At 45.5% G+C, this 20,195-nt stretch overlaps 1 protein-coding gene across 2 annotated transcripts in view; it reads right to left on the bottom strand.

The window, feature by feature from the left end:
* Nucleotides 1-19,667, bottom strand: part of LOC109934657 (homeobox protein BarH-like 2) — a 48,365-nt gene extending 28,698 nt beyond the window's left edge. Inside the window, exon 1 of one of the 2 annotated variants that reach the window (XM_048615591.1) lies at nt 19,371-19,667. In XM_048615591.1, the coding sequence (XP_048471548.1) occupies nt 19,371-19,536 (166 nt within the window). In that variant the 5' untranslated portion in view covers nt 19,537-19,667. The remainder of the gene's footprint in view (nt 1-19,370) is intronic. The other variant, XM_048615589.1, reaches the window with a different exon arrangement.
* Between the last annotated feature and the right edge of the window lie 528 nt (nt 19,668-20,195).

Here is a 20,195-nt window from a genome sequence, read left to right as displayed (position 1 = left end):
GAAATGTCAGCTTTCCTGCTCCTCTGATGCTGCTTGGCCTGCTGTGTTCATCCAGCTCTACACCTTGTTATCTCAGATTCTCCAGCATCTGCAGTTCCTACTATCTCCAAAATCTGAACAATAGCCAGGTTTGGGCTGACAAGTGTCAAGTAACATACAGGCCACACAAGCGCTAGAATTGGCCATTTCCAATAAGAGTGAACTTAACCATCATCCTTGACATTTAATGACATTACCATCATTGAATTCCCCACTGCCAATATCTTAGGGATTACCATTGAACAGAAACTCAACTGGATTCACCGTACAAATACAATGGCTCCAAGAGCAGGTCAGAGGCTAGGAATCCTGCAGCAAGTAAGCACCTGCCAACTCCCCAAAACCTGTTCAACACAAGTCAGGAATGTGATGGAATACTCTCCACTTGCCTGGATGGGTACAGCTCCAACAAAACTCAAGAAGCTTGACACCATCCAGGACAAAGCAGCCCGCTTGATTGTCACCACATTCACAAATATCCACTCCCTCCACCACCGACACTCAGTAGCAGCAGTGTGTACTATCTACAAGATGCATTGCTGAAATTCACCAAAAATTCTTACACAGCACTTGCCAAATCCCTGACCACTTGTATCTAAAAGGACAAGGGGAGCAAATACATGGAAACACCACCACCTGCAAACTCCCCCCAAGTCACTCACTCCTGACTTGGAAATATATCACCATTCCTTCACTGTCATTGAATAAAAATCCTAGGAGTCCCTCTCTGATGGTATTTCGGGTTGACCTACATGAAATGTACTGTAGATGTTCAAGAGGGCAGCTTTCCACCACCTTCTCAACGGTAACTACAGATGGACAATAAATGCTGGCCAGCCAGTGATTCCCACATCCCCTTTAAAAAGAAGCTTTAAGGTCAGCTTGAAGGCTTCCTCCACCCTCCTGGCATGTGCTTGCCATGCTGGATCTCAGAGTTGAGAGTTTATTTGGAAGTCTTCTGTCAAACACATGGACAGAGAGGCCAGCTCTATGTAGCTAATTAGCAGTACCCAGCACCTGAACACTGGAGATGGTGGCTTGAGAGAGGACACTGAAATTTATAAGCTGCTCCTGCTGAGGATTTGCAGGATTTTTCAAAGGCATTGCTTGTGTCATTCCTCAAGGGATGTGAAGTGTCTACTGTACAATTGCCTGACTCACTGAAGAGGGAAGGCTACCTGTAGCCCATGAGCTTCATGCCAGGTTTAAAGTCTGTCATAAAACGTTCTGTTCCTCAAATGGTGGTGACATTGCTTTTGGCAAAGGCAATAATTGTTAATTTGCTGATGAACACAAGCTGTTTCTGTGTGTAGTGATTGTAACGAGGTCGGCCAGGTAGACCTCATAGAATATGAATTCCCTGATTGGGGCTGTTAAACTGGTCTAGTCAGGTAGCTCCAGCTGACAGATATAAACAGGCGTGACTGACTCCTTAGTCACATGGGTGTCTTTCCTGGTGCTGGAATGTTAATAAAGTTATTTGCACACCTGGTGTTTTTATTGTGTCTCACGCTTGCACACAAACAACAAGGGTGCTGGGGAAGCTAAGCACTACTGCTGTATGGCAGTAATGTAGGGGTTTGGGAAAAATATATATATAAACAAGAGTGTCAGCCATCCTGTTTATTCCAGCTCTGATGGAGTCAAATCAGTATCAAGGACTCTCCGCGTGTAAATAACGGTTGACTTGGTGACGTGAGTGGAGTTATTTCAGTGGTGATGAGAGAAAAGCATGGGCTTCAAGAAATTCATCCACAACTGTCACCTTTGAGTTAGGGAAAGCATTTCTGGTATCATGCCGTTACTCGGGAAGCTTGGCTGCTTGATTCACTTCAATGCTGTTGAATACTGGGCCTGCTATGTGGAAAAAAATGCATTATTTTTCCCAGAAAAATGATATTGGGGCAGATGAAAAGGAATGAATAATTCTTCTGACAGCTTGTGGATATGCAGCTTTTTAGGTTGTTAGGAGCTTATCTTTCCCCGAGGCACCAGATATTGAAACCTTTCAAGGATTTAGTTAAGGAATGTTATGAACCCAAGCCTCCTCTAATTCTGAGAAACTATCAGTTTTATTCAGCAATTGGAGAACCAGGGGAATCTGTATCAGATTTTTGACTAGGTTAAGATAACTGGCAGAGGCGTGTGACTTTGGTTTAACCCTTAATGAGATGCCAAGAAACCATTTGGTATGTGGGATTAATGATGTAACCATGCAAAAGCGCCTACTAGCTGAAGCCCAACTGGACTTCAAGCAGGCATTACAACTGGCTTTGAGATTGGAAAATGCGGCAAGGGAGCATATGAGTTGCAGGATATTCCAATGGAAGTGGATACCCTTACAAGTCCAACAGAGCTTAGGGAATACAATTTGAGTGATGGCAATTGCATAGCAACACTCAGGACATATCCTGAACAGAGGGACTCTAAGTCAGCCCACAGCAAAATCCCAAACAAAGCCAAGCCTCGGCCAAATGGTTAAAATTTTCTTCAGGATCCGGGCCAGCAAGCCATTGGAGTTGCTGCCGGTATGTGTCTTGAGACAGCATAAAGAGTCCCACTGGACCTAAGTTCATTAAGAGAACTCATAGGCTGGTATCCAGAAGAAAGCACACCCTGGAAAGTTCACCCACATCTGGTTAGCAACATCCAAATCAGAACCAATAAATAAATGTCTGGTTAAATGGTCACCCGGTTCTAACGGAAGTTGATAATCGCGCCAAGACAGCAAGAACTGCAGATCCTGGAGTCAGAGTCAATACAATGTGGAGCTGGAGGAACACAACAGGACAGGCAGCATCAGAGGAGCTGGAGGGTCGATGTTTAGGGTCAGGACTCTTCATCAGGACTGATTGGGGGAAGGGAGCTGGGAAATAAAGAGAGGGAGGAGAGGTGGGGCAGGGGGGTGGTAGGTGCGATGGCAATAGGTGGATGCAGGTAAGGGTTAGTGGGGATTGGTCAGTGGGAAAGGTGGGGCGGAGAGGTGAGGAGGGTGATGGACAGATTGTGTCAGGTCAAGGAGGCGGCGTTGAGAGCAAGTGTTGGACCTGGGATGAGGCTGGGGGTGGAGAGTTATTGAAACTGGCGAATTCTACGTTCAGGCCATCGGGCTGTAGACTCCCAAGGTGGAATATGAGGTGTTGCTCCTCCAGTTTGCACGTGGCATCATTGTGACACTGTTGGAGGCCCAGGATGGACATGTCATCCAGGGCGTGGGAGGGGAGTTAAAATAGTTAGTAACTGGAAGGTGTTGTTGATTATCGTGTACAGAGCGCAGATTCTCCACGAGTCTGCATGGTCTCACTGATGTAGAGGAGGCCACATCGGGAGCAACAGATACAGTAGACCGGGTTGGAGGATATACAGGTGAACCCTTATTGGATTTGGAAAGTTTGTCTTGGGTCTCTGATGGAGGTAAGTAGAGAGGTATAGGGGCAGGTGTAGCACCTCCTGCAGTTGCAGGGAAAGGTGCCGGGTGTGGTGGGGTTGGTGGTGTGTGTGGAGTGGGCAAGGGAGTAACACCTCATATTCTGCCTCGGGAGCCTACATCCCGATGGCCTGAACACAGAATTCACCAGTTTTAAAATCTCCCCACCTCTGGCCTCATTCCATGTCCAACCCTCCCTCTCATCCCCGCCTCCTTGACCTGACACAACTTGTCCATCTTCTCTCCTACCTATCTGCCCCACCCTCCCACTGACTAACCCCCACTAAACCCTACCTGCATCCTCCTGTTGCCATCACATCTACCTTCAACCAGCCCCATCCCTCCTCCCTCTCTTCATTTCCCAGCTCCCTTCTCCCTCCCCAGTCCTGATGAGGAGTCCCAAACCAAAACGTCAACTCTCCTGCTCCTCTGATGCTGCCTGACGTGCTGTGTTCCTCCAGCTCCACACTGTGTTGATAATGGCATGGCCATTTTAGTGACCACAGAGGCAGTGTTTCACAAAATTCGCTCTGGACTCTAACCTTTAAGTTTGCACAAGACCTCTGCTAGGCTGAGAACCTATACTGGGGAATCTTTATAGATTAAGGGTACAGCTTCAGTTCTGGGCTCTTATGAGAGGCAGCTGGTTCAGTCACCACTAATTGTAGTCAAAGGCTCGGGCCCAAGCATAGTAGTGTGAAATTGGTTGAGAAAGATTCACCTAGATTGGCTTAATGTTTTTGGAATAGAAAATGGCTGCCTGAGTGAAGTCTTAATTAAATACCAGGAAGTTTTTCATGAAGACCTAGGGACTGTCAGGGCAGCCAAGGGCAACTTGCACATTGATCAGGAAGCAATTCCACGATTCTGGAAGACCCGCCCAGTACTATTTGTCTTATGAGCAAAAATAGAGGCAGTAATCATGAGGCTGGAAAGTGAAGGAATCATCAAACCAATCCAATTTGCGGAATGAACGGTACCAGGCATACTGATTTTGAAGCTCGGTGTGTCAGTTCACCTTTATGGGGATTTTAAATAAACAGTAAAATGCTTTGACTGAAAACAACAAATGCTGGAGATCACAGCGGGTCAGACAGCATCCACGGAGAGAGAGCAGTCTAACAATTCGAGTCTATATGACTCTTCTCAGAGCTGAAGTGGTGTGGAGGGGACAGCATTTATGCTATAGTTTGGAGGTAGTGTGTGTAGGATGCTGGTGGAGAAAAGATGTTAATAGTTCAGATTAAATGATTGGAATGTGAGAATGGCAGAACAATGGTGTGTCTCCTGCCAGACTTGTAAAACACTTTTCCAGCTGGATAAATTCCCAATCCCTCATATAGAGGTTTTATACGCAAAGCTAGTGGGGTTTGTCCTTCATGAAGCTGGACATGAGCCATGCTACTTGCAATTGCAGATAAATGAGAATTTCCAAAAGTATGCTACAGTTAATACACATTAGGGTTTGTACCAATATACGAGACAATTTGGGGAATTGAAGGCCTGTGCAGTTTTTCAGTGGATGATTGAGAACATTCTACAAGGTCTACATTTATCTAAATGACATGCAAATAAGTGGGAAGACTAATAAGGAGCACTTCGAGAACTTGAACATACTCCTTAGACGTTTCTCCCAGGCGGGTGTATGCCTTAGAAGGGAAAAATGGGTGTTCCGTGCATCCCAATTGGCCAACTTGGGATACAGAGTTGATGAGACCAGATTACACCTGTTGGAAGATAAAGTGAGGGCAAGCAAAGTCCTATGTCAATACCGAAGCTCCTTGGGCTGGTAAACTATCATAGAATGTTAATGCATAACCTAGCCTCCATCCTGGTACATTTGCATCAACTCTCAAAAAAGGATTAGCCTTGGAAATGGTCTCATAACTAAGCCATAGCCTTCAAGGAAGTGAAGAAACAGCTATCATCCTCTAATGTGTTGGCACTCTATGATCCCAAGTAAGATCTGGTATTGACATGCGATGCCTTCCTGTATGGCATCAAGGTAGCATTAGCTCATATGTGGCCTAATGGATAGGAATGCCCAATAGTGTTTGCATCCAGGACTTTGGCTAATGTAAAGTGTAAATATGTCCAGATAGAGAAGGAAGGTTTGGTGGTCATATTTGGAGACAGGAAGTTTGACCAATACTTTTGCAGATGAAAATTTGTAATAATAACAGACCACAAACCCCTGTTAGGTCTACTTAAAGAGGACAAGGCAGTGCCGCCCATAACTTCAGGCCAAATTCAGCGGTAGGCTGTAATATTAAGTGAGCACAGTTATAAGTTGGAACACCATCTGGGAGGCTAAGTACCGAATGTTGAAGCATTGAGCTGCCTCCTGCTAGCAGATGCATCACTGCTGGTACCGCCACTGGAAGAGTCTGTAACAGTTTTAAATTTTATTGACATACTTCCAGTCACAGCTGACAATATCAGACTTTGGGCGCAGAAAGATCCAGTCCTGGCAAAACCGAAACAGCTGGTGGTGATGGGGGGATCCAGAGGGCTGTCACAATCAGAATTGCAACCATTTTGGACCTGGAGAGACCGGGTAACAGTAGAGGATTGCATAAAATTATGAGGAACAACAATGATTATCCCGAGCCAAGGTCATTGCCAGATACTGGCTGAAGTCCACCAGGGTCATCCAGAGGTTTCCAAAATGACAACGTTGGTGAGAAGTTATGTCTGGTGGCCATGATGGGATGCAGACATAGGTAGGTTGGTGGGGTAGTGCCTAGTGTGCCAACAAAAACTACTGTCAGCAGCTCCCCCACATTCATTGGAATGGTGGGGTCCTGGACTTGGTTAAACATCAACTATACAGGTCCTTTCATAGGCTCAATGTTCTTTGTCATTATGGATGCCCACTCAAAATGGCCGTATGTACACAGGGTTCATCCATCAAACAAGGGGACAACAATAGAAAAACTGCGTGACTCCCGTAAGTGTTGGTCACAGGTAACAGGCCATCATTTACCAGCAGGGATTTTGAGTATTTTGAAGGTTGAATGGTATTTGACACATAAGGACAACTCCTTACTATCCATCATCCAATGATTTGGCAGAAAGAGCAGTTCAAACTTTGAAGGCAGGCATAAAGAAACAATTTATAGCTTCACTAAACTATCCCAGTTTCTTCTTGATTTTATAGGACCACCCCTTATGCATCTACAGGGATCACTCCAGCAGAGTTGCTTGTGGGGAAAAGACTCTGCACCAGGTTAAATCTCACCCTCCCAGACAGGGGTGGAGGGGTGAAATGGCATCAGGAACGCAAATGCCGGACACAAGATCCTTTAAGGAAGACAGTTTACTTCAGGGGATGAAGTTTGGAATAGGAGCCACTGAAATGGTAAGAGGTCAGGACCTGTGATGGTCCTGAACAAGCATGTGGACCATATGAAAGCTGCAAACTCACAAATGGTGCTGAAGCAAAATGTGCCTGGATCCTTGACTGCCTTTCTCACTGTTCCGGAACCTGTGGGCTCTCCCTCTCCATCAAGCTTTGAAGATACCTCGGAATCTGAGATGGACATGGGTGCATTCCACAACCGCCACACTTTGCTGCCTGAAGAGGAGAATGAATTTCTCCTGAGATACTCTCGGCACAAGAGGCAATCTACTGTGCGTTACACACTGCCCATATCTGAGGCAGAGTCAGAGGAACCTGACCTGGTGCTAAAACGCCCCAGGAGGAGCTACAAAAAAAAGGAACTGGCCTATGTCCTCAGACTCAGAGGGGGAGGGATGTAGTGATTGTATCAAGGTCAACCAGGTGGACCTCATAGAATATGAATTCCCTGATTGGGGCTATTAACCTGGTTCAATCAGGGACCCCTGGCTGACAGATATAAACAGGAGTGTCAGAGGTTCTGTTCACTCTGACAGCTGGCTCTGAGGAAGCTGGATCAGTGTCAAGGACTCTCCACGTGTAAATAAAGGGTAACTTGATGATGGGATACCAGCTTCTGTGGAGTTATTTCACTGAGCACTGGCGATACTTGTGTGTGGAATCAAACATTGCTCCTGATTCTGGGAATGTCAGTGTATGATCAGGAATCTCTGTCCAATTCAATGTCTCCTGATCTTAAAGTGGCTAAAGACTTTGAGGAATATTGTGCTGGGCAAAAACAGGAGTAAATGCCAGCTCCCCAAGATGCTATGTTAACCAAGTTCAGAGACATTGTGAGCAAAGTGATATCAGTTTGTGGATTAGAGACAGAAAAAAAAAGATCAGTTTAAGATTTCATAGCGTCAAGACAAGTTCAAGTTTGATTGCTGGGATGGCACTGTTCAGTCATCTGCTAAGAAATGGGCTAATGTTGTGTGTAGAGACACTCCTGTCATTACTTGGAGTCATAACTAGAGGAGAGCAGATTTCACACAAATATTCAACCAGACATTATCTGAGGCCACATATCATGAACAGCTGCTCTAGCCAGCGCCATGAAAATGGTGCTAACATTGTAACAACATGGCCAACGCCCTGACAATACATGGAACACCAAGTCGACATGCCTGACACCATGCCAACATGCCTGACACTGTGACATCATGCTCAACACCCTGACAATATAGGGAACACTGTGACAACACATCCAACACTATGACAACATGGCGCATACTCAATAATCTGATAACATGGATCACTGTCACAATTCACCTGACATGTTCAAAACATCACAACATGCCCAACAGCCTAGCAACCCTGTGACAATACACCCAACACTGTGACAACACACCCAACGCTATGACAACATGCCCAATACTGTGACAACATGCAAAACGCCATGACAACATTCTCACCGTAGTGAGAATTTATCAGCAAAACCTGGTGATGCAAAGACCATTGAAATAACTCCATAGAGGCTGGTAAGCCATAATCAAATTGCCTTTTATTTTTACATGAACAGTACGTGACTATAGTACAGTCTCATACAGAGTCAGATACCAGAGTGTCAGTATCTTCGATACTCACCCTTTTTAGGTCAACCAGGGGTCCCTGATCGAACCAGATGAATAACCCCAATCAGGGAACTCATATTCTATGCTGTCCAGCTGGCTGACCTTATTACAATCACTACATACCTCTCCTGCTGAGTCCCAGAACACATGCCTGTCCTTTTCTTGGAGATCATCCTGGGGAGTTTCAGCACTGACTCGGCAGCCGATACAGGCGGCATGTAACAGAGGTTTGCTTCTTGTGCCAGCAGCACCTCAGTACACTTTCACTACCTTCTTTCAGCAAAGGCATTGAGGCAACTACTTCCATCATGTCATTCTCTGATTGAGAGGACACAACAACACTTGATGGAGATGGTGAATCCACAGATTCAGGCAGCATTTTCGAAGTTTCCAAGGGGCAGGGCACATTTTTCTCCCGCAGTGTTTGAGAATTTTTGGCTTTCATATGGTCCATCTGCTTATTCAGGACCATCACACCTATCTGAACTTTATATGTCGCTGGACCTGACCTCATGTCAACAATGCCTCTTTCCATGTGGGGCTATTTCCGTGATTCTTACACCAAACTTTGTCTCTTATATCAAACTGTGTCTGGCATTGGTGTTCCTGAAGCCATTTCACTCTCCTTCCCGAGATCCAGGAAGATCACACTTAACCTGGTGTGGAGTCTTCTACCCATTAGCAACTCTGCCAGTGCTATCCCTGCAGTTGGATGAGGGGTGGTCCTATAATCAAACAAGAACTGTGACAGCTTGGTATCTAGTGAGGCTGTAGGCTGTTTCTTCAATCCAACCTTTCAAGTTTGCACTACTCTTTCTGCCAGCCCATTGGATGATGGGTGGGATGGACCTGTTGTTATTCATCAAATCTCATTCAACTTTAAGAAATAGCCAAATCCCCTGCAGGTAAACGATGGCTCATTATCTGTGACCAACATGTCCAGGATTCCATGTGTTGCAAAAGATATGAGCAGTTTTCCGGTCGTCGTCCTAGTGTTTGATGAATGGACGTTATACATATCCAACCACTTTAAGTGGGCATCTGGGACCTGCATAGACGACATGCAACTGAGTTCAAGGTTTACCCGGCCATTCCCACAGATGTGGGGAAGCTACTGGCAGTAAATTTTATCCTTGTTGACAGTCTGGGCACTGCCCCACTTCCCACTTCCCCTCTTCAAAACTGAAATTCAGTTCATTTGAATCTTCACTTCACTGCTGTCTGCTAGCTGTAACTCCAAACGAAGACAGGAGGGAGCCCAACACAACATTAGCCCCTTCTTGTCAAGAGATGACTGAACAGTGGGTCTTTGCAGTCAAATTTCACTTTGCCCTCACTTTTTGAAACATTTAATCTGCTCTCCTCATATGTTTCCAGAGGCTTGCAGCCATTTCTGTTTTCAGTCAGGATAAGCTGTGATGCTTTTCACAGTCAAATATCTCGCTGATACACATTATTTCACACATGAGACACTTTCAGTGGGTGAAATCTGATTCTTCTTGAGAGGCAGTGCTTTCAGGAGAGGAGGAAGCAAAACAACAACTTTCATTTAAACAGTGCTTTTAACAATAACAACTTGCATTTCAATAGAGCCTATAATAACAACAACTTGTATTTAAGTAGAGCCTTCAACACAGTAAAATGTTTTAAGGTGCAGAATGATAATGTACAGGACATGAAATCATCATGACCATCATGAAACTCATTGCATCAGAATCCTGAAGTCATGAATACTCAGGTGGGGAGTGGTTCAGCCGGTTTGACTCTGTGTGACTGATCACCATCCTTCATCACAAACATGGCTTGGAAAATGTCCAGTCTTTAAATAGCACTAGAACATTGACAATGCAGTCAGCTACGCAAAGCCAAAGAAGAGAAATGGGATGCCATCTCCTCTTGGAATCAATTTACTTTCATGAGAAAACAAGTCCATTCTAACAGAATTAAATCTGAGCACATATTCTGCTTAGCACCTCTAACAGAGTCCCAAAGTGTTGTGTGACAGTCTCTGCAAGGCCAGCTATCTGGGATCGCATTAATGAATGTGAATTTGTGAATGTGAATTTGGAACTGATCATCAGTTCCAATAAATGAAGCTCAAATGTAAACTGGCGCCCAAATGGTTTTACTAATTTCAGCTGGTAAATTGTACTGCTCAAATGGGCACAAGAGTTAGTTTACAAAGTACAGCGTCAATAACACTCAGGCATGGTCACAGAACAACTGAGCAACTGAATACCAGAGACATTTAGTGACACAACATCTGGGGAAATATTGCTGAGGAAAATGGCATTCTTTCCCAAATCTGAGAGTTGAAGCTGTGTTGGCAGAGATTTCTGTCTCCTCCCTAACTCTACCCTCTTTTGTCCCTCTTAGAGTCGTACAGCTGTACAGAATGAAAACAGACCCTACGGTCCGACTCATCCATGCCGACCAGATATCCTAAATTAATCTGGTCCCATTTGCCAGCATTTGGCCTATATCCCACTAAGCCCTTCCTAGTCAAGTACCCAACCAGACGCTTTTTAAATGTTGTAACTGTACCAGCCTCCATTGCTTCCTCTGGCAGCTCATTCCATACATGCACCACCCTCTGCATGTAAAAGTTGCCCCTTAGATCCCTTTTAAATCTTTCCCCTCTCACCTTAAACCTATGCCCTCTAGTTTTGGACTCTGCTACCCTATCTATGCCCCTAATGATTTTATACACTTCTATAAGGTGACCTCTCAGCCTTCGCGGCTCTCAGGAAAATAGCTCCAGCCTATTCAGCGTCTCCATATAGCTCAAACCCTCCAAAACTGGCAACATCCTTGTAAATCTTTTCTGAACCCTTTCAAGTTTCACAACATCTTTTCTACAAGAGAGACGAGATTTGCACGCAGTAGTCCAATAGAGGCCTAACCAATGTCCTTACAGCCACAACACAACCTATTAACTCCTATACTCAATACACTGACCAATAAAGTGCATACTAAGCATACCAAATGCCTCCCTCACTATCCTGTCTACTTGCAACTCTCCTTTCAAGGAACTATGAACCTGCACTCCAGGGTCACTTTGTTCAGCAACACTCCCCAGGGCCTTACCATTAAGTGTATAAGACCTGCGCTGATTTGCCTTTCCTGAATGTAGCACCTCACATTTATCTAAATTAAACTCCATTTGCCACTCCTCGGCCCATTGGCTGATCTGATCAAGGCCCCGTTGTACTCCAAGGTAACTTTCTTCACTGTCAACTACACCACCAACTTTGGTTTCGTCCAAGTTTGCATCATCTGCAAACTTACTAACCATATCTCCCATGTTCATTTATGTAAATGACAAAAAGCAGTGGGACCAGCACCAATTCTTATAGCACACTGCTGGTCACAGGCCTCCAGTCTGAAAAGCAACCCTTCACCACCACCCTCTCTCTTGTACCTTTGAGCCAGTCCTATATCTGAATTGCTAGTTCTCCCTTTATTCCATGTGATCTAACCTTGCTAACCAGTCCTTCATGAGGAACTTTGTCGTATGCCTTACTGAAGTCCATATAGATCACGTCCACTCCTCTGCCTTCATTAATCCTCTTCATTACTTCTTCAAAAAACTCAATTAATTTAGTGACTCATGATTTCCCATGCACAAAGCTATGTTGACTATCCCTAATCAGTCCTTGCCTTTCCAAATATATGTAAATCCTGTCCCTCTGGATCCCCACCACTGATGTCAGGCTCACCGGACTATAGCTCCCTGGCTGTTCCTTACCACCCTTATTAAATAATGGCACGACATTAGCCAACCTCCAGTCTTCCAGCACCTCGCTTTTGGCTACCAATGATAGAAATATCTCAGCAAGGGGCCTAGCAATCACTTCCCTAGTTTCCCACAAAGTTCTAGGATACACCTGATCAGATCCCTTTTGATGAATCAGAAAATCAAACAATGGTTACAGCACAGTAGGAAGCCATTCAACCCATTGTGTATGTGCTGGCTCTTTGCTAGATCAACTCAGCTAGTCCCAACGCCACAGCCAATTCCCTGTAGCCCAGGAAATATTACTCTTCAAGTGTTGGTCCAACTCACTTTTGAGTCTGTCTCCAGCTCACTCTTGGGCAGTGCAATCCAGATTCCAACTACTTGCTGAGGAAAACACGTTTTCCTAATCTCACAATCGGTTGTCTTTGTATTCGCATTTAATCAGTGTCCTCTAGTTCTTGACCCTCTCACCAACTGAAACAATTTCTATCCATACACTCTTGTTCAGACTCCTCATGATTTTGTATACCTCAATCAAATCTCGTTTCAGTTGTCCATTCTCCAAGGAAACCAATCATACCTTCTCCAATCTATCCTCATAAATGAAATTCCTCAACCCCAGAACCAATCTCAGAATCCTTTCTGCATCCTTCTCTAGAGCCACTGCATTGTTTCCAAAATGTCATGCTCAGAATTGAATATAATATTCCAATTAAGTTCAAACCAGTATTTTATAAAAATTTATCATAATTTCCTTGCTTTTCTACTCTCCACTTCTAAGTATAAAATCTAGGTTTCCATAAGCCTTTTAGTCACTTTTTCCACATGTCATGCTATCTATGATGACTCATCCACATATACACCCAGCTTCCTCTGCTTCTGCACTCCCTTTAGAATTCTACCCTTTACATTATATTGCCTCCTTGTATTCTTCTATAAATGGATCAGTTTGCACTTCTCGGCATTAATTTTAACCTGTCCTATGTCAGCCCATTGCACCAGCCAGTCTGTCCTGACAATATTTGAAAGGTATACTTAATCAGCAAATTTTGAAACTTTGCCTGTTAGGATGTTGGAGGACAAACCCTCTCTACATTTAAGAAGCATTTAGATGTATAATTCTGATATGAAGGCATTCAAAACTATGGGCCAAGTGCTGGAAAATGGGCTAAGAATGATTAGGAGGTTGTTTTTGAGTGGCACAGAATCAAAGGCCCAAAAAGCCTTTTTCTCAAGTCAACCTCATTAAAAAGAAAAGCAATGGTCCTAGGACCGATGGTTGGGAAACTCCACTATAAACCTTCACCACACCGCAAAACAACAGTTCGCCACCACTCTCTGCTTCTTGTGACACAACCAGCTTTGTATCCATGTTGTTACGGGTCCCTTTACAAATTTATATAAATCACATCAACTGCATGACCTTCATAAATCATCTCCTTTATCTTATCAAAAGTTTAATCGAGTTAGTTAAATACAATTGGCTTTTAACAGCTCCATACTAACTTTCCTTAATTAATTTCCACCAGTTCAATTAATAGCCAATTTTTCACTCATGGACTCAGGCTGGCTGGCCTACTGTTGATGGGTTATCTTTCGAGATTTTTTTTGAATAAGGGTGTAACGCTCAATTTGCATCTTTGCTCCTCTGACGCCATGTCTGTAACAGAGCAGGATTGGAAAATTGTGGTCAGTGCCTCTGCAATTTCTGTCCTTAATCTATCCTCAAGTGCATCCATTGGGTCAAATTAACTTTAAAGGTTAAACTTAAACGTATAGTCAGCCTTGCTACTACCAATTTTTTTGCATTTTTTAAAATTTTACGATAATTTTAGCAGCATTTCCTTCCTTAATAAAGACAGATGTAAAGTATTCATTTAATAGCTCAGTATGACTCTTGCCTTCAAGAGTAAACCACCTTTTATGTCCCTAATAAGCTCCACATTTGTGCTCACTACCCCTATCCTACCCCTATCCTCTCACCTCCCCCTTAACTCCCTATTCTCTTTGTCCTCACATTTTTTCCCTCCTGTATCCATTCCCTCCTTCCTTTTCCACTACCCCACCATCCCAATTACCCATAGATATGCAGAGAAATGACTGGAGTTTAACCAGGAGGGAGAACCTGGGAGTGCAGCAAGAGCTCATGTAGCCCAGAGCATTGTCTCCATCTGAGATTGATGTGTAGAGATATCTCATGTTGAGAATCCCAGAACTGATCAAATCATACCACCAGTGAGATCCTGACCAGCAATAAGAATCAATGTTCAATTGCTAAGAATATTATCCACTCTCCACCATGTGTACTGCAGCAGTGTATTCTGCTCTGTCTGTCTGAGGACTTGACAGGAGCCAAGCAAAGACAGGATGTGGGAGCACAGATGTAAAGATAGTCAAAGCAAACAGCTGCAGAGGCTAACTGTAGTGCCATGGAACTCAGGGTTTCCAATTGTGCTACTGAGACAATTTTACTCACATCATCATCCTGTACAGCTCACGCTATCATCGACAGCATCTTAGAGCCATGTCATTATTGTGACATCTGGTAGATGCCATATCTCCTAATGAAGGCAAAATCTTACAATTACAACTCAGAAGTAACAACTGAAAACTGCCCAAACGTTAGCATCAACAGAAATGAGCACAAGTGGGTGAAGGAGGGTCTTTCTGAAGAAGGGTCTAGGCCCGAAACGTCAGCTTTCCTGCTCCTATGATGCTGCTTGGCCTGCTGTGTTCATCCAGCTCTACACCTTGTTATCACAAGTGGGTGACCAGTGGGTGTAGGTATTACAGAGACAGTGTCTGGGCAACCCTGGCATCATACCTCTGTAAATACGTCATGGGCACTGCAAACAACACATACCTTTTTTTTAAGGATGAGTTTCTTTTGGAACATCGTAGTTTCAGTTGGAAAATAGCCAGCAACATTCTAAATAATGACTAACACACGACTTCCAATTCTGCGCTAAAGTAGTGACTTCAAAAGCATTAAACTTGCTCTCAGTATTGTCTGGATTGGGAAGGGAAATTCATTTAGGTCATCCAGAGTTGGTGACTGTCAAGTGAAGCTGTTAGAATGTATATATGTGAGCTGTACATGTGATGCAAATGTGTGAGCTTTGCTTATTCACAAATATGCAACAATGTGCAATGATTCCAGAAACCATTGTGCTCAGTTGCTGCTTTCTCAATGCATCCAATGCTCAGCAACACTGTTTTCACCTTGGAATATTATTGCCAACTAACTATAGTGGGCAATAGCTGCCAAACACAAGGGTAAAGACCCAATACTCTAAAGCAAAGTTACACAAGAACCACTCACAGAATGGGCACTTTCTGGATAGGGTAAAACACATTATTGACAGTTTAGACACAGTTCAGGATCAGTGATGAGGCAACATTGTGATCCATTCACTCAGCAATGGGCTCAGAATCTACAATCTGCATGTGCAATCCCCTCCCACATCGACTTGACACACCGTCCTCTCAGTATGCACACAGCTCTTTTGTTTACAGCTATTTCCCTCCACTGAGCTGCTAGCGACTGTTTCCTAATGGACTGTACTAGCTCAGTCCGGTGACCCAGAAGGGGGAGCAGCTGAAAATGCTAAATGCCTCAGGAATGCTGGCTTGGCACTGCCACAATCACAGTGACCATTTTGGTTCTGCATGGGGCAATCAGATGCCAGCAGCTTTTCAACTGTTCATCTGTCCTCAGAATTCTCCTGGGATTATGGAATCTGATCTGAGTTATAGAGTCATAGAGATATACAGCATGGGAACAGACCCTTCGGTCCAACTTGTCCATGCCAACCAGATATCCTAAATAAATATAGTCCTATTTGCTACCATTTGGCCCATATCCCTCTAAACCCTTCCTATTCATATATCCATCTAGATGCCTTTTAAATATTGTAATCGTATCAGCCTCCGCCACTTCCTCTGGTAGCTCATTCCATACATCACCACCACCTTGTGTGTGAAAACATTGTCTCTTAAGTCCCTTTTATATCTTTCCGCTCTCACTTTAAACCTATGGTCTCTAATTTTGGACTGCCATCCTGGAGAAAAGACCTTGCCTATATACCCTATCCATGCCGCTCATGATTTATAAACCTCTATAATGTCACTCCTCAGCCTCCGACACTCCAAGGAAAATAGCCCCAGTCTATTCAGCCTGTCCCTATAGCTCAAACCCTCCAACTCTGACAACATCCTTGTAAATCTTTTCTGAACCCTTTCAAGTTTCACAACATTCTTTCCATAGGAGGGAGACCAGAATTGCATGCAATACTTCGAATGTGGCCAAACCAATATCCTGTACAGCTGCACATGACGTCCCAACTCCTGAACTCAATACACTGACCAATAAAAGCAAGCATACCAAATGCATTCCTTACTATCCTACCCTCCTGCAACTCCACTTTCAAGGAACTATGAGCCTGCACTCCAAAGTCTCTTCGTTTAGCAACACTCCCCAGGACCTTAGCTTTAAGTATATAAGTCCTGCCCTGATTTGCCTTTCCAAAATGCAGCACCTCACGTTTATCTAAATTAAACTCCATCTGCCACTCCGAGTTCTTGGGGATTGTGGAATTTGGTCACAAATTTCATGTACTGTGGAATATATTCCGAGAAGCTCTGGGAATATGGAATGTGATCTAAATCCTGAAGATTGTGGAACTTGCCCTCGATCCAAATGATATTGTAACTAGATCCAGAATGCCCTGTGATTGTGGAATCCCATCCCAGACGGTAGGGATTAAGGGATCTGGTAATACTCCCAGGGATTGTCGCATATGATCCTGGATTCTTAGGATTTTGGAAACTGCTGCACAGCTCTAGAGTTTGTGGGATCCGATTCCGGAATTGAAAATTGTGGGATCTGTCTCCAGGTCCCAGTGATTGGGGAACTTTCCCCAGATCCTGTGGACTTTTGTATAGGATCCCATGATCCCAGGAGTTGTGTTATCTGGTCTCAAATGCTGAGCTTGTGGGAGCTAATTCTAGCTGCACTCAGTTTGCACTGTTCCAGGTTGTTTCAGGCACATTTCCCAAGACAAAGTGAGCAGCACTGGGGGTCTCAGTGGCTCCTGGTGTTCTGGGTGGCCCAAGAGTGAGATGCTGTAATTACAGAATGACAGGAATGCTGCAGAATAGAAGGAGGTCATTGGGCCCACTGAACCAGACAGAAACTCGCAAGGAACAGACAGGCTCCAATTCTACTCTGCCCATGGGTAAAACCAACCACCATGGGAGGTGGCACAGACTGAGAGAGAGATGCTAGGGAATGAGTGTTAGAGCCTGGGTGAGACACCCAGATCTCCCTGTGGTGAATCTCCCAGTTCTCCATAGTGAGACCATCAGTTGTACTCCAGTGAAACATCCAGCTCTCCACTGTGAAACCTAAACTCTCTCCAATTTAACTCTCAACTCTCCCCAGCGAGGCCTTCAGCTTTCTTCCCCCTAGTGAGATCACCAGCTGTCCTCCACTGGGACTCTGAGCTCTCCTTGTGAGACCCATCAGCTCACCACCAGGTGAGACCTCCGTTTTACACAGTGTGAAACCCTAGCTCTTACCCTGTGAGACTCCCAAGCTCCTCTGCCCAGTGGGGACTCCCAGCTGTGCTCAGTGAGGCCCCTCAGCTCCGCACTCCCCAACAGTGTGACTCACTTCCATGCTCCCACCCCCAAGACTCACTGGATGCTGCCACCCATCCAGTGGGACCACCAGCATTTCCTCAGCGAGAGACCCCAGCTCTCACCCCCATTGAAACTCCCCAGCTCTCCCTGAGTGAATTCCCTGTGGTTTTAGCAGAATTCAGGCATTCGACTACCTGCATCTTCTCTGAAGTTTCTCCAGGGTCCACACACTATTCACCCGAGAAAATGTTCACAGAGAGACGAAAGCAGAACCTCACAATAGTCAGAGCCCAAAGACCCCAGTAAGAGTCAACGTGAATGCATGGGACCCCCGTCCCAGTGAGAGTCAGCGTGAATGCGACCCCTGTGGCACATTGACCCTCACTGGGGTTAGGATGTATGGGACCTGCATCTCAGTGAGAGTCAGTGTGGGACCCACAGCCCAGTGAGAGGCTGTGTGTGTGTGTGTGTGTGTGTGTGTGTGTGTAGGACCCATAACCCAGTGAAAGACAGTGTGTGTTTGTGGGGGACCCATAGCCCAGTGAAAGGCAGTGTGTGTTTGTGGGGGACCCATAGCCCAGTGAAAGGCAGTGTGTGCTTGTGGGGGACGCTAGCCCAGTGAGAGGCAGTGTTCCAGGGACCTCTATCCTAGTAAAGAGTTAGTGTGAGTGAGTTTGGTGGAAGATTGTGCATTTTGTAAAGTTAGGCGCAAGATTGTGCTTATTTCGAGTGGACAAGGAACCTCAGTGTGAGGAAGGATTTTTAAAAATTAAATCTAACCTTCTCGAATATCCTTGATCTAGTGGATGGGGATTTCGTTCACTAGCAGCTGAAAAATGAATATAGAACAGGTTCCGTGTTCACCGCTGGCCCTGGGATCCGGCTCACAGTCACACTGGTCCCTGGCGCGGGATGTCACAGCTAACGAGACCACTGTCCAAACCTCTTCCCTAACTTTCTGGTGTTAGTCCTGGAGATCTGGGGTATCTCTACAAAGCATTAGACAACCGCCCCCAGCACTGGTGGAACCGCGGGGAGAAAGCGAAACTTCGTGAAGTTTGTCAAAACTCTTTTCAGCCGCGGTCAGTGGTTTCGGAGACCCCTTCCCGACACAGGAGCGTGGTCCCTTTTGCGAACTCTGACGGGGAGAGGGTATGGGAATGGGCAAAGGGAATGGGGAAGTGGGGAGGGAATGGGAGAAAGTTAGGGAATTGGGACAGTGAGGGCAGAGGGGAATGGTACAGGTCTGAGGGGAATGGGACAGGGGTGAGGGGAATGGGACAGGGGAGAGGGGAATGGGACAGGGGAGAGAGGAATGGACAGGGTGGAGGGGACTGGGACAGGGCTGAGGGGAATGGCACAGGGCAGAGAGGAATGGGACAGGGTAGAGGGGAATGGGACAGGGCAGAGGGGAATGGGACAGGGCAGAGGATTGTGAAGGGGTGGAGAGAGAGCCTGGGGTGGTGGAGTAAGCCCAGAGTCAGGGGAGAATGCCAAGGGCACACACTGCGACAGGGAAGCGCTGACATTCAGATATAGAATTCGTACCGGGACAGGAGTGCAGAGCCTGTGGACGTACGATGAAGCCGGGTCGGGAGCCCAGGGTCAGCTCTAGGTAACCGCGGGACTCCTTGGCCAAAATCTCCTCGATCAGGAAAGTCTTGTAGCGCCGACTCCCGGGGAAAGTGGGGTTCCGTTGGGCAGGAGGCTGCATGGTGACTCGCTGTGGGACACAGTGAGCTCAGCTCCAACTCTCAGGCACTCACCCCGCCCGCAGCCGCTTATAAACCAGCGATAGGGATCTTGAAAAACCGAGAAACAGGCGACCCGTCAATCAGCCGCTTCCTACAGCCTGGGGCCAGGCACAGGCAGGGGAGGAGTTCCCACAGTGGGGGAGAGAGAATGGGGTTCAGAGAAATAAGGTCAGGGACAGGGGTCCCAGACAATGATACACACCTCTGCCTGCGTCTGCTCCTCCAGCCTCCTGGCTTTTAGTCCAGACAATCCAGGCAGACAGCTCCCAGTTCTTGTGGCATCAATATGAGAGAGTCACCAAGGGATCCAATGGGAAAATTCAGGAGAAAACTCTTTATCCAAGACGGTGTTAGAATGGGGAACTCACACAAACAATATTTGAAGTGAATGTTATCAATGTGTGGCAGAGGCAGCTGCATAAGCCTTTGATACAGAGAGAACGGTTTACCACTGTGAGTTTAGATCAGGAAAGGTGAGAGAAGGCTCAAGTGGAGCACACATCACTCAGCAAGATTGGTTGGCACGAATGGCCTGTTCCGGTGCTATATATCCCGTGTGAGTGCAGAAATATAGGCTCAGATTTTCACTCCCATGTGAGGAACTTAGAGTTCTGGCCCT

The sequence above is a fragment of the Rhincodon typus genome, chromosome 32, assembly GCF_021869965.1.
Source record: "Rhincodon typus isolate 14 chromosome 32, sRhiTyp1.1, whole genome shotgun sequence".
Taxonomy (NCBI): domain Eukaryota; kingdom Metazoa; phylum Chordata; class Chondrichthyes; order Orectolobiformes; family Rhincodontidae; genus Rhincodon; species Rhincodon typus.
This window is presented reverse-complemented; position numbering and strand designations above follow the sequence as displayed.